Consider the following 15,111-nt stretch of genomic DNA (forward strand, 5'->3'; position numbering starts at 1 on the left):
GCAGACCAACACCGACAACGATAGTTCAGGTATACATGCCGACGTCGCAAGCTGAAGATGAACAGATAGAGAAAGTGTATGAGTATATTGAAAGGGTAATGCAGTATGTAAAGGGGGACGAAAATCTAATAGTCATGGGTGACTGGAATGCAGTTGTAGGGCAAGGAGTAGAAGAAAAGGTTAGAGGAGAATATGGGACAAGGAATGAAAGAGGAGAAAGACTAATTGAGTTCTGTAACAAGTTTCAGCTAGTAATAGCGAATACCCTGTTCAAGAATCACAAGAGGAGGAGGTATACTTGGAAAAGGCCGGGAGATACGGGAAGATTTCAATTAGATTACATCATGGTCAGACAGAGATTCCGAAATCAGATACTGGACTGTAAGGCGTACCCAGGAGCAGATATAGACTCAGATCACAATATAGTAGTGATGAAGAGTAGGCTGAAGTTCAAGACATTAGTCAGGAAGAATCAATACGCAAAGAAGTGGGATACGTAAGTACTAAGGAATGACGAGATACGTTTGAAGTTCTCTAACGCTATAGATACAGCAATAAGGAATAGCGCAGTAGGCAGTACAGTTGAAGAGGAATGGACGTCTCTAAAAAGGGCCATCACAGAAGTTGGGAAGGAAAACATAGGTACAACGAAGGTAGCTGCGAAGAAACCATGGGTAACAGAAGAAATACTACAGTTGATTGATGAAAGGAGGAAGTACAAACATGTTCCGGGAAAATCAGGAATACAGAAATACAAGTCGCTGAGGAATGAAATAAACAGGAAGTGCAGGGAAGCTAAGACGAAATGGCTGCAGGAAAAATGTGAAGGCATCGAAAAAGATATGATTGTCGGAAGGACAGACTCAGTATACAGGAAAGTCAAAACAACCTTTGGTGACATTAAAAGCAACGGTGGTAACATTAAGAGTGCAACGGGAATTCCACTGTTAAATGCAGAGGAGAGAGTAGATAGGTGGAAAGAATACATTGAAAGCCTCTATGAGGGTGAAGATTTGTCTGATGTGATAGAAGAAGAAACAGGAGTCGATTTAGAAGAGATAGGGGATCCAGTATTAGAATCGGAATTTAAAAGAGCTTTGGAGAACTTACGGTCATATAAGGCAGAAGAGATAGATAACATTCCATCAGAATTTCTAAAATCATTGGGGGAAGTGGAAACAAAACGACTATTCACTTTAGTGTGTAGAATATATGAGTCTGCGACATATCATCTGACTTTCGGAAAAGCATCATCCACACAATTCCGAAGACGGCAAGAGCTGACAAGTGCGAGAATTATCGCACAATCAGCTTACAGCTCATGCATCGAAGCTGCTTACAGGAATAATATACAGAAGAATGGAAAAGAAAATTGAGAATGCGCTAGGTGACGATCAGTTTGGCTTTAGGAAAAGTAAAGGGACGAGAGAGGCAATTCTGACGTTACGGCTAATAATGGAAGCAAGGCTAAAGAAAAATCAAGACACTTTCATGGGATTTGTCGACCTGGAAAAAGCGTTCGACAGTATAAAATGGTGCAAGCTGTTCGAGATTCTGAAAAAAGTATGGGTAAGCTATAGGGAGAGACGGGTCATATACAATATGTACAACAACCAAGAGGGAATAATAAGAGTGGACGATCAAGAACGAAGTGCTCGTATTAAGAGGGGTGTACGACAAGGCTGTAGCCTTTCGCCCCTACTCTTCAATCTGTACATCGAGGAAGCAATGATGGAAATAAAAGAAAGGTTCAGGAGTGGAATTAAAATACAAGGTGAAAGGATATCAATGATACGATTCGCTGATGACATTGCTATCCTGAGTGAAAGTGAAGAAGAATTAAATGATCTGCTGAACGGAATGAACAATCTAATGAGTACACAGTATGGTTTGAGAATAAATCGGAGAAAGACGAAGGTATTGAGAAGTAGTAGAAATGAGAACAGCGAGAAACTTAACATCAGGATTGATGGTCACGAAGTCAATGAAGTTAAGGAATTCTGCTACCTAGGCAGTAAAATAACCAATGACGGACGTAGCAAGGAGGACATCAAAAGCAGACTCGCTTTGGCAAAAAAGGCATTTCTGGCCAAGAGAAGTCTACTAATATCAAATACCGGCCTTCATTTGAGGAAGTAATTTCTGAGGATGTACGTCTGGAGTACAGCATTGTATGGTAGTGAAACATGGACTGTGGGAAAACCGGAACAGAAGAGAATCGAAGCATTTGAGATGTGGTGCTATAGACGAATGATGAAAATTAGGTGGACTGATAAGGTAAGGAATGAGGAGGTTCTACGCAGAATCGGAGAGGAAAGGAATATGTGGAAAACACTGATAAGGAGAAGGGACAGGATGATAGGACATCTGCTAAGACATGAAGGAATGACTTCCATGGTACTAGAGGGAGCTGCAGAGGGCAAAAACTGTAGAGGAAGACAGATTGGAATACGTCAAGCAAATAATTGAGGACGTAGGTTACAAGTGCTACTCTGAGATGAAGAGGTTAGCACAGGAAAGGAATTCGTGGCGGGCCGCATCAAACCAGTCAGTAGACTGATGACCAAAAAAGAAAAAAGGGTAAGCCACCAATTTTTGCACCATACAGATATCTTTTCTAAATCGTTTTGCAATTTGTTTTGATCTTCTGATGACATTGCTAGTCGATGAACGACTGCAGCATCTGCAAACAACCTAAAACGGCTATTCAGATTGTCTCCCAAATCGTTTATATAGATAAGGAACAGCATAGGGCCTATGACACTACCTTGGGGATCGCCAGAAGTCACTTATGTTTTACTCGACGACTTTCTGTCAATTACTACGAACTGTAACCTCTTAGACACGAAATCAAAAGCCTTCTGGTAATCTACAAATACGAAATCGCGCGCTCACACACACACACACACACACACACACACACACACACACATAAGCACGCAAGAGCGCATCATTTTCTTTAGCTCAGTCCGCAAAATGATCAATTACATTGAAGCGCCAAAGAAACTGGCATAGCCATGCGTATCAAATACAGAGATACGTAAACACACAGAATACGGCACTGCTGTCGGCAACGGCTACATAAGACAACAGGTATTTAGTGCAGTTGTTAGATAGGTTACTGTTGCTACAATGTCAGGTTATCAGGATTTAAGTGAGTTTGAACGTGGTGCTTTAGTCGGCGCACTGGCGATGGGACACAGCATCTTTGAGATAGCGATGAAGTGGGGATTTTCCCGTACGACCGTTTCACGAGTATACCGTGAATATGAGGAATCCGGTAAAACATCAAATCTCCGACATCGCTGTGACCGCAAAAAGATCCCGCAAGAACGGAACCGACGATGACTGAAGACAATCACTCAGCGTCACAAAAGAGCAGAAGAGCAACCCTTCCGCAAATTGTTGCAGATTTCAGTGCTGGACCATCAACAAATGACAGCGTGCGAACCATTCAACGAAACATCGTCGATATGTGCTTTCGGAACCGAATATCCAATCATGTGTCGTTGATGACTGTACGGCACAAAGCTAAACGCCCTGCCAAGGCCTGTCAACACTGACACTGGACCGGAAACATGTTGCCTGCGTCGAACGACTCTCATTTCAAATTGTTTCGAGCGAATGTACGGCTGTGGAGACAACCTCATGAATCCATGGACCCTGCATGTCAGCAGGGGACTGTTAAAACTGGTGGAGGCTCTGCAATTGTGTGGGGCGTTTGTAGTTGGAGTGATATCTGATACATGATACGTCTAGATTCGACTCTGACGCATGGCACGTACGTAAGCATCCTGTCTGATCATCTGCGTCCATTCACGACCATTTTGTATTCCGACGGACTTGGGCAATTGCAGCAGTGCAATGCGACGCCCCACAAGTCCATAATTGCTACAGAGTGGTTCCAAGAACAGTCTTCTGAGTTTAAACACTTTCGCTGGCCACCAAACTCCCCTGCCGTGAACATTATCGAACATATCTGGGATGCCCTGCAACGTGCTGTTCAGAAGAGATGTCCACTCCCTCGTACTCTTGCGGATTTATGGACAGACCTGCAGGACTCACGGTGTCAGTTCCCTCCAGCACTACTTCGGGCATTAGTCGAGTCCATACCACGTCGTGTTGCGGTACTTCTGCATGTTCGCGGAGGCCCTACACGATATTAGGTAGGTATACCAGTTTCTTTGGCTCTTCAGAGTAGTTACAAACAAAATTGTCTTCCAACGACTACACCTCAGTTACAAGTCTCATTACCTTGCTAACCTACTTAGTGCCTTGCTCCATTTAGTGACAGAGGGAGTATGCATCAGCTGTGGGTTACCATAGAATATATGACACCAAATTCTCGGTACATACTGGTGTTGACTACAGATGAGAAAGTTACGATGCCATATGCTCTAAATATTGCCTTTTTTGTGTATACTGTGGCAGGAATGCATGATATATGTATTTGTACCTCATTAAAAGTAGATTTTGTTCTCCAACGCAGCTGATTGGTTAGCACGGCTCACTGCCATGCTGGAGGAACCGGGTTCGATTACCGGTAGTGGCAGGGACTTTTCCTTCGTGGGAGAACGACTATCGAATGCACTCACCCTCCTAAGCTCAGGTGCGGAGCTGCTCGATGGATTAGTGGCGGTTCAAATGTCAGAAAAGCATACAAATGGGAGATCAGTGTGCTGACCACATGCCATTCCATACCGCATCCAATGAGGCTGTGGGCAGAATATGTCATGGCAGTAAGTCGGACCCTATTTGCGCGAGTAGGGCCAGATGCAGAACTTAATTAACAACTACATTACAGACATTTTATACTCTTTTCACGCCAGTTCTTAAGTTCTCAGAGTCATTTCTGCCGTTCCTAGAGGCACCTATAGTCCTCAGCAGTGTTTATGACCACTGGGCCGGGAATGCGCAGAAGACAGCTGCGCAGTTAGCCAATTAGCGCTCTGTCGGTTTTCCCGTTCCGTACGGCTTAAACTTCCGTCGTGCACTGACGGAAAAAAATAACAACACCAAGAAGCAGATGTGCGGCATAAACGCGTGTTCCTATATCTGAAAGATGTTGTCTATTCAAACACCGTGCCACTTGCGTAAGAGTGGCTCTAGTAGCGCCTCTATGAGTTTGCTTTAAACATACGCTGTAACCGTAGTAAGCGTTGGTTACCTTTGAGACCGGACGTGATGAGTTGACGCTACTCAAGAAAGCCTTTAAGGCGACAAAGACGCCATTATCAACACTGAGTTTGAACAAGGTCGTGTAATAGAGCTACGAGAAGCTGAATGTTGCTTCTGCAATAATGCAGAAAGACTTGACAGGAATGTAGCCACTGTCCATGATTACTGGAAGTAGTGGTCACGAGTACGTACGCTCACAGGAAGTCTGGGCTCCGGACGGCCACTTAACACTATCGAGAGAGAAGACCATCCTGTTCAGCGTATGAGTCTGGCGCATCGTACTCTATCTACAGCGACACTATGAGCAGCTACGAGCCAGACACCCTATAGCGCGCATTCCACTGATCTCAAACCACCGCCTTTTGCGACTTCATTGGTGCCAAGCGAGAGCTCATTAGAGGGCGGGGTGGAAGTCTGTTGTGTTTTCTAATGAAAGTTGGTTCTGCCTCAGTGCCAGTGATGGACGCGTTTTGATTACGAGGAGGCCATTTGAGGGCCTGCAAACAACCTGTCTGCTTGCTGGACACACTGGACCTACAGTACATCTGGACCTATGGCCCGGGGAGCGATTTTGTATGACAACAGGACCACTCTCGTAGTTAGTTATCCTACGCACCTTGAATGCAAATTTGTGCGTCAGTCTGGTGATTCGACCTGTTGTGCTGCCATTCACGAACACCATTCCAAGGGGTGTTTTCCAAGCAAGAGGATGAAGCTCGTCCACATACCCGTATTGTAACTTAACATGCTCTGCAGAGTGTCGACATGTTACTTTGGCTTACCAGGTCACCAGATCTGTTCAAGTGGTTCAAATGGCTCTGAGCACTATGGGACTTAACTTGTGAGGTCATCAGTCCCCTAGAACTTAGAACTACTTAAACCTAACTAACCTAAGGACAGCACACACACCCATGCCCGAGGCAGTATTCGAACCTGCGACCGTAGTGGTCGCGCTGTTCCAGACTATAGCGCCTAGAACCGCTCGGCCACTCCGGCCGGCACCAGATCTGTCTCCAGTCGAGCATATATGGGACATCACCGGACGATAACTCAAGCGTCATCCGCAAACATCATTAACTGTCCCTGTACTGACCGACTAAGCGCAACAGGCATGCAACTCCATCCCACAGACTGACAACCTGCACCTACAATACAATGCATGCAAGTTTACATGTTTGCATCCAATGTTCTGGCGGTCACACCAGTTATTAATGTACCAATGTTACCTAGACAAACGTGTTCCCGAAATTTCATTACTCTACATCAATTAATTTTTGGGGTTGCGATTTTTTTCCATCTGTGTATTTGAGCGGTCTGTCGCGTTTCCGATGGACGAAACTACGATTGACTGATTTCTGTGGTTTTCTGTGCGTTCTGTGAGCTTTCCCAAGATGGCGAAAACATCTAAAAGGCACCAAGTGCTTCACGAAATGGCAAAGACCTTATTTTTAAAGTGTACTCGTTCATCAAACATGAGGCAGATTCAAGCGTGCCGTTCTGCGAGGTTGCTAAGATGCGGGAACGCACCGTAGCGGCCTGTGGCAATATTGGTGTATGATCCGTCAGAACAATTGTGAGGGGGCCAGTGTGTCTTAGCACCAACTGGAAATGTGGAATTTCGACTCAAGGAAAGAAACATAGCGTGCCAAAGCGGGTAATAAGACTCGACGACTTCACGGAAGTCGGTTTGCGTCGGAAGGTTTTCTAATGTTATGAAAGAGAGCGAGTTCCCCACAACAGGGCACTGAAATTGCTCACTGTTATGCGTGAAGGAAGATCAAGGTCAATTCAAAGAATTTAAATATGTAAAATATAAGACGGATAGAAACATTTAATGGAAGGATGCTAGGATGACGTTTCTAAGAACAATGCTTGAAGTCATATCCAAAGGAACGTCAGCTGTGTATTACTTGTGCGAGACTTAGGTAAATCAAACCCGCGCTAGAAATTTTACTTGGCGGACAACAGAGGGGCCGGCCGGGGTGGCCGAGCGGTTCTAGGCACTACAGTCTGGAACCGCGCGACCTCTACAGTCGCAGGCTCGAATCCTGCTTCGGGCCTGGATGTGTGTGATGTCCTTAGGTTAGTTAGGTTTAAGTAGTTCTAAGTTGTAGGGGACTGATGACCTCTGATGTTAGGTCCCATAGTGCTCAGAGCCATTTAAGCATTTGAACAACAGAGGGACAAGGCAGCTTTATAATTCCAGTGGAAAAAGAAAGGCATCTTATAATATGTGACCACGGTTCCACTGCTACCGGATTTGTGCCTCAAAGTAAACTTCTATTCCGATTAAAATCAAAAACCAACCCTGACTACCATTCTGAAATGAATGCATCAACATTTCGGTAGTGGTTTCCGAATCATCTAGGATCTGTCACTGTTATGGTCAACGCAAGCTATCGCTCTGTTATCCTCGACAGGCGTCGCACTAGAATCACAACAAAAAGTAATATTCTTTCATGACTGCGAAGAAATAATACACGACATATTGAAGCACAAACAAGAGCAACACTGTTGGAACTAGTTAACATTTCTACGACATTGATTCTGTAGAGTTGCAACATAGTCACGGTGTGATAGGGTTACCTCCTTATCATTGTCATTATAACCCAATAGAAGTGGTGTGGACGCCGGTGAAGAGACGTGGCGGATAAAAATACTATGTTTATAGTAGCCGACACTGAATGTCTGATCCATGAAGCAACAGACAAAATCATCGTTGCTGATCGGGAAGTCAGCGTAAAATGTTCAAATGTGTGTGAAGTCTTATGAGACTTAACTGCTAAATTCATCAGTCCCTAAGCTTACACACTACGTAACCTAAATTATGCTAAGTACAAACACACACATCCATGCCCGAGGGAGGACTCGAAGTCAGCGTAAATCACACTGACAAACTGTAAGAAGACTGCCGGAAAGAACTTATTAGAAACGACATAATGGATCCGCTAATTGTCAGTCTGGCACCCACATTCGTCGACTCCAGCTCTGAAGGTAGCGGCAGTGAAACATTTGAATAAAAAGGCAGTGTACGTGAATGGAATGTAAATTCATTATCATGGAAAATTTACTTCCTTGTCAAGCTGTCGGTGCCGTACAATGTAGTTCAGAGCATAATCTTTTCTGTAGTAGAAATTTTATTTTACTGACCTTGCTATAATGACTGCAGTAAAACAATATTTTAAAATGCTGCTCTTCCTGCTGTGGATGTTTTAGAACTGATTCTCTCGTCGTTTCATTAATAAAGTAAGAGGCAACAGAAGGTTTAATCAGTTCTTTAAGGTGCAGCTTGTTACAGAATCCACTCTGCAGTGCGAGAATCTGTATCACTGGTTACTTTTCATGTCCTTATGTTTGGGAAAGACTGAATACATACACCATTCTGTATTACAACAGTCTAGTCTGATGCCACCTGTTTCAGTATACACAAGGAGCCCTTACCGGCAATCGTTAATTTTTAACTAGAAATGACAGTAAAACTTTTACGTAGGATGTTTTATTATGTGACGTGGCCTTTTTGGCGTTAAAATTGTATGACGAGAGCTGTTATGCTCAACTTCTTACGTATGTAACATAAATCTGATGAAGACTCCCTTAGTTTAGGAGTCGAAACCATGGTCAATTCGACTATAAAATCCATTGCAACCAGTGGGCTGTCTTTACTGTAAAAAACATTCTGTATTACGTATCTCATACCTATTAGGTACACATTGAATCTAACAGTAGAGAGGTACGTTGAACTTCCGATAGTGCAGCTGTCCGTACCATTGCTGCTGCCTATGCACTTTCAGCCGAGTTGACAACGCAACATTCCTTGCGAGCTGCGATGCCAGAGGCTATTAACGCTGTCGCCGACCATAGCGTTGTAGCTTGGCAAGCGAGTCTGTACAGTATAGACTCCTCCCTGTCGGTAAATTTGTAACTGTATTTGAGTTTGCCTTCCTGTTCCTTTGGTCAGGGTAGGCGGGTAGTTCCGGGACGTGTATCACCGCCAGATAAGCGCTATGGCGAGTGCATCCAACAGGTAGCTTGGATGCAACAGGTAGCTTGGAGGCTTCGTATCAAGTCGGACTGTAACTAGCCAAGCAAGCCCCGCAGTGATCAGGATGCGTTGTTCTTAGAATCAAGGTGATATATGTACCAAATTGAGTTATCAGCATGGCTGACGCCACACAGACGATCTGAGTTCGATTCCCGACACTGCCAAGAATTTATCCTTTGTGGGAGGATTGGAACGAGGTGAGGTCTGAAACAGGGTGCACTCAATCTTGTGGTTCCAATTGACAACTATCACACAGACGACCCAGGTTCGTTTCTTGATGGGAGGACTGAAGGGAGGGGGTGTAAAAGATTGTACGGGGGTGCACATAGTCTTGTAATTCCAATTGAAGACTGTTATACACACGACCTGGGTTCAATTCCCAACACTACCAACGATTTATCCTTGTTGGAGGACTGGAATTGGGTACAGAGGTCTGGAATGGGGTGCACTCAGTTTTGTGATGCCAATTGAAGACTGGCACACAAACACTGCCCCCCCCCTTCGATTTCTTGCATTCTCAAGGCTTTGTCCTTGGGGTGGGGGGGGGAGTGGGGAGGGAAGACAGAGGGCTTGCAAAGGGCGGAATGGGGTATCTTGTGATGCCAATTGACGACTGCCACATAGACACTCCTGGTTTGATTTCTGGCACTGCAAGGATATATCCTTGGTGGGAGGACTGGAACGAGGTGCAGAGGACTAGTATAGGGTGTGCTCAATCTTGTGATCCCAACTGACAACTGCCATACACACGACCCAAGTTCGATTACCAGCACTGTCAAGAATTCATTTTTTATGCCTGGAATGGGGTACACTCAGTCTTGTGATGCCATTTTAGGAGCTACTTGACCAAATAGCAACAACACCAGTTCTGCTAACCCAACAATGGCCAGGAGTGCGGTATTCTGAACCCAACACTCCATACCACATCCAGATGACGCCATTGTCTGATGAACGGCGCGGCAGTCAAGCAGGCCCAGTTGACATGTCCTTGGCCAGAATGGCGATGCTTATCTTATGTGTGAAATCCCTGACTTCTTTGTAAAAAAGCTTCCAAAACAGCTTTATTGCCCAGATCCGAGTTGATACATACCTTGAAGATGACACTATAACTTTGCCGAAACTAGTAATCAGGATATATATCAACTGCAATCAGGGCAATGAAACTTCCATTTTGGAAATTCTTTTAACCTGATATAGAAATTGGTTTCCTTCTGTTAATGTCAGGTAATTATTACGTTTTCTGTTTTATCATTTGAATGAAAATACGGAGTGTTCAATGACCCCTTTCAGGTGTACAACTCAGAATGTAAGTGTACGAACGCTGGAACCAGAGGCCTGCAAGTGAATTCATACAAGTGAACACTTGCGCACATCTGAGGATACCGTTACAAATACGAAATTGCAACGTGAAAACAAGCGTCGTTGCTCTCTCTTGGCTCACTGATACTCAGTGACTTACAGAGATCCCATGAGACGACCGATACCAGTACTGTGATTTTGATCCTGTCAGTATGCTATGTAATACTTTCATCTGTATTTACCTTGCTCTAATACTACTGTCTAAGGCGCTCTGTAACTACTTGGTTTATGTATTGCTTTTCTTAAACTAGGCACAAAAAACGAATACGCCTGATATGAAATTATTCTCTCTCATGGGCAGACTAACGACGTCAGACCGCGTCTGCACAGAAGGACCCGTCAAGCCCTGCAATATGTCACTCGAGGTGGGCGTCGTCCCAGAGAACCAAAACATCTACTACGTCTGCAAGCCCAAAGGAAACGGTCTCGACCCGGAAATGTACCGGTGTCCCGCTGGAATGGTTTTCAACGTCACTCTTTATTCGTAAGTATCCCATGCAAACTTGGAGTAAAATGGTGTTAATTTTGTCATTCATAGAGGTGTTTCCAACTCATTGTACAGGCACACTATGTTCTTCCACACCTTCCTGAACTCCATAGCGTTTCTCATTTTCTGCTCCCACTTCCCATTATTGCCTCAGGCATCGCTTTTCCGTCCTACGTGGACTTCTCTATGTGATAGGGAGCGCATATTCAGCAGTATTTAAAGGTCTTATTTTCAATGCAATCGAAATCGCCTTTCCAGTACAACATCTACAGACTTGTCAATGACACCAGGTGATCACATGGACACTGGGTTGTCATCGTTGACGTCATAAATGGGAAAGCACGTCCAGCAAAGAGGTCAATGATTTCTTATACTCCATAAGATGTATAATGATGATGATTGCCCTCTATCCATATGATTAACTGTTATCACCGATGATCCGAAATCGGTTGCAAATAAAGTAACACCTATAAATACAGTTCATGGTGCCATCTCTCCTTCGTAAAGATATAGTACCAGTCGTCATCCCGCGATTCATCAGAAAATGGATGCATATACATTGACGTCCTCCTGACTTCCATAATACCAAACATAATGTCTACTCTCATTACATGCAAAACGTTACAGTTTCATCAACAGTATTTTAGAACTTGGTTTGCATTCCTGTCGTTAACAATTTAGTCTCTTTAAATTTAGTCTGAAGCCTCCTTTTTTCCCTTCAAATCGTATTTTTACCTTTCTCGTTAGCCTGTTGCTGGCGCACAAGGCCGTCACTTTGAAGGAGTTTCAACAAGAGTCAGCAGTTGTTTCGTGAAGGTAGTGTGTATTCCTAAATTGGATAGCAAGAAATCCGTGGTGTAAAAAATTTACATTCTGTACCTACTTCCATAGGAATGAAATTGTTCTGTATAGCAGCGATGGATAATTTTTATTTTTATTTTGAGTCATCAGTCTTCTGACTGATATGATGCGACCTCCCACAAACTTCTCTACCGCGCTACCATCTTCGTCTCAGAGTGTCACTTGCTCCCTACCCCTCAATTATTTCTTGGATATTTTCCAGTCTTTTGTTACAGTTTTTACATTTTACAGTTCCGTTTATTACAGTGGATGTTCCTACCTGATGTCTTAACACATGTCCTACCCCCCCCCCCCCCTACCCCCTCTTCTTGTCAGTGTTTCCCATATGTTCCTTTAATCGCCGATTCAGCGGAGAACCTCATTCCTTATCAGTCCATTTAATTTTCAACACTATCTGTGGGACCATATCTCAGACGCTACGGATCTCTGATCTACTGGTTTTCTCACTGCCCTTGATTCAATCATCATACAATGCTGTGCTCGAAACGTACATTCTCAGAAATTCCTTCCTGAAACTAACGCTTACGTTTGACACCAGAGGACTTCTCTTGGCCAAGAATGCCCTCCTTGCTAGTCCGCTTTTTATGTCCTCCTTATATCGTCCGTCATAGGTTATTTTGCTTCCAAGATAGCAGAATTTCTTAACTTCGCGTGTTTCTTAGTCACCAAATTTGTTGTTAAGTTTCTCGCTGTTTTCATTTCTGTTACTTTTCATTACTTTCTTTGGTCTACTCCCAACCCATATTCTATACTCATTAGACTGTTCATTCCATTCAACAAATCCTGTAATACTTCTTCACTTATACTGAGGATAGCAATTTTATCAGTGAATCTTATTATTGACATCCTTTCACCTTGAATTTTATTCCCACTCTTGAATCTTCCTTTGTTTTCGCCATTGCTTCTTAGACATATAGATTAAAGAGTAGGGGCAAAAGACTGCATCCTTGTCTTGCACTCTTTTTAATCAGAGCACTTCATTCTTGGTCTTCCAAACTCTTTAGCCCCTCTTGGTTTTATACAAATCGTATATTACCTATCTTTCTCTATGGCTTACTCCTACTTTTGTCAGAATTCGAATTTGCGCAATTTTACGTTCTCGAACGCTTTTTCTAGGATAAGAAAACCTATTAGCCTATCTTGATTTTCCTTTAGTCCTGCTTCCATCACGAAGCCCAACGCCAGAACTGCCTCTTTGGTACCTTTACCTTTTCTAAAGCCAAACTTCTCATTATGTAATCGATCCCGGGTTTTCTTCTACATTCTTCTGTACATTATTCTCGTCAGCAACAGCGGTATTAAGCCGATTGTGCGATAATCCTCGCACTTATTTGCCGTTGCTATCTTCGAAATTGTATGGATAATATTTTTTAGAAAGTCATATGCTACGTCGCCGGATTCATACATTCTACACACCAACGTGATCAGCAATTTTGTTGCCACTTGCCCCCAAAATTTTAGAAATTCTGATGGAATCTTATCTATCCCTTCTGCCTTATTTGATACTGAGTCCTCCAATGCTCTCTTAAATTTTGATTCTAATACTGGATCCCCTATGTCTTCCATATCGACTCCAATTTCTTCTTCTATAACGTCATCAGGTAAGTCCTCCGCCTCGTATAGGCCTTCTATATACCCTTTCCACCTATCCTCTCTCTTCTCTTGGTTTAACCGTGGAATTCCCACTGAACTCTTAATATTGCACTATCGATATTCTGATTTTTGGATAATTCTGCACAAGATAGTCAACCAGGAGGTGATTGTCACCTGTAAAGTTCTCTCTCACTAGAGTCCATTCACATATGCAATGTGCTAATCACAATCGACTACTTGTGGCGTTCTATTCGTGTACACGTTAGCGCCAAAACTGCAAGTGTCATGAGAGCAATCTGCAGTGCAGTTTGACACCTGAATGTTGACAGTGAGGTTATGAGGGACAAACTTTTACATAAAATCTAAATAAAACAATAGTTTGTAGGAACAAGCAGTTGTAACAGAACTGATTAATGACCGAAGCGAAATTCAAGGTGGATATTCTTGACAAAGGACATGTGAGAAGTTTTCCATACTCCTGAGACGTAAAAGAGTAATAAACACGTCGTCCAAACATTTCAAAACATTTACGTTTATCTGCTCGAAAAAATATGTAGTTACACGTCAAACACTGTTTATAAGGCATTAAATAGAGCAGTTTTACTTTATATTTTGTATCTTTTTTCCTTCTGAAGTACCAAAATGTAAAATTATTTTTCTCTTTAAACTGACTATTATTTCACTGATGAAACAATCTTCATTAATTAAAGTATGTTTACTAACGTTCTTATTTAGGCATAAAGTAGGCTTTCCCTTGCTAGGTATTGTAAAATATAATTTTTTTTCTTTCAGATATTTCATCTTTCTTGTGTGAGAACATTAGTAAGAGCATATCAGGCTGTATAGTTTGTAGTACTGTCTAGTCTGTCAACTTATGTTACCTATACACCGTTATTATAACGCTCGTATCTTGGGACCCTCTGTGCACTTTGACATCTTACAATGGAAAAACATACGAAACGCGTCAAGTGAGGAATCTGAGTAATAAAGTCTGTTTTCACCGGCAGTACGGCCTTTTTGAAGCGACCTATTCAGCTCCCATACAGTGGTGGATCGTATTCAACACTTCTTTCAGCGAAGAGCTTTTAGTTCAACGGATCCGTGATTCCTAATAACACTTAGATGGCGATTATGCAAGTTTTCTTGTGTTCCCGTATTATGTTGGACGTTCACGCTTGTGCTGCGAAGCTTAGTTGACCTGAAACACAAATCGGTATTGACATTTCGTACTGTGCTTTTTCGCTCTTGCTTTTTACAATCAGTTCCGTCAAAATAGAGAGGTGGTAGTCTCAGGTCATATTAAGTCCAGGAGGCAGTCCAGGACACTGCATCCATGGTACCGAGTGGTTGCAATTAAAGTTCAGTTACTGCCGGAGGTCCAGTGTGGGCTGTAAATATCGCAGTGCAGTGAAGCTAGGTAGACATGCTAATGCGTTAATGAGGAACCGATTTACGCTGGAACAACATTAATTCCAGTTTTGGCCAACAGCGAATCTGGCGGTGTACACTATTTGTGTAACGGTAAGACAACCACGCTGTCATTTCACAAGCCAGTATCTACATCTACATCTACATTTATACTCCGCAAGCC

At 43.1% G+C, this 15,111-nt stretch overlaps 1 protein-coding gene across 1 annotated transcript in view; it reads left to right on the plus strand.

Annotated features, from left to right (window-relative positions):
• The window catches only part of LOC124795995 (salivary glue protein Sgs-3-like), a 153,435-nt gene that overhangs the window by 134,570 nt on the left and 3,754 nt on the right, over nucleotides 1-15,111 (plus strand). The window contains exon 2 of the mRNA XM_047260077.1: nucleotides 10,881-11,063. Within this exon, the coding sequence (XP_047116033.1) occupies nucleotides 10,881-11,063 (183 nt within the window). The remainder of the gene's footprint in view (nucleotides 1-10,880; nucleotides 11,064-15,111) is intronic.

This window comes from Schistocerca piceifrons, chromosome 4 (assembly GCF_021461385.2).
Source record: "Schistocerca piceifrons isolate TAMUIC-IGC-003096 chromosome 4, iqSchPice1.1, whole genome shotgun sequence".
Classification (NCBI taxonomy): Eukaryota; Metazoa; Arthropoda; class Insecta; order Orthoptera; family Acrididae; genus Schistocerca; species Schistocerca piceifrons.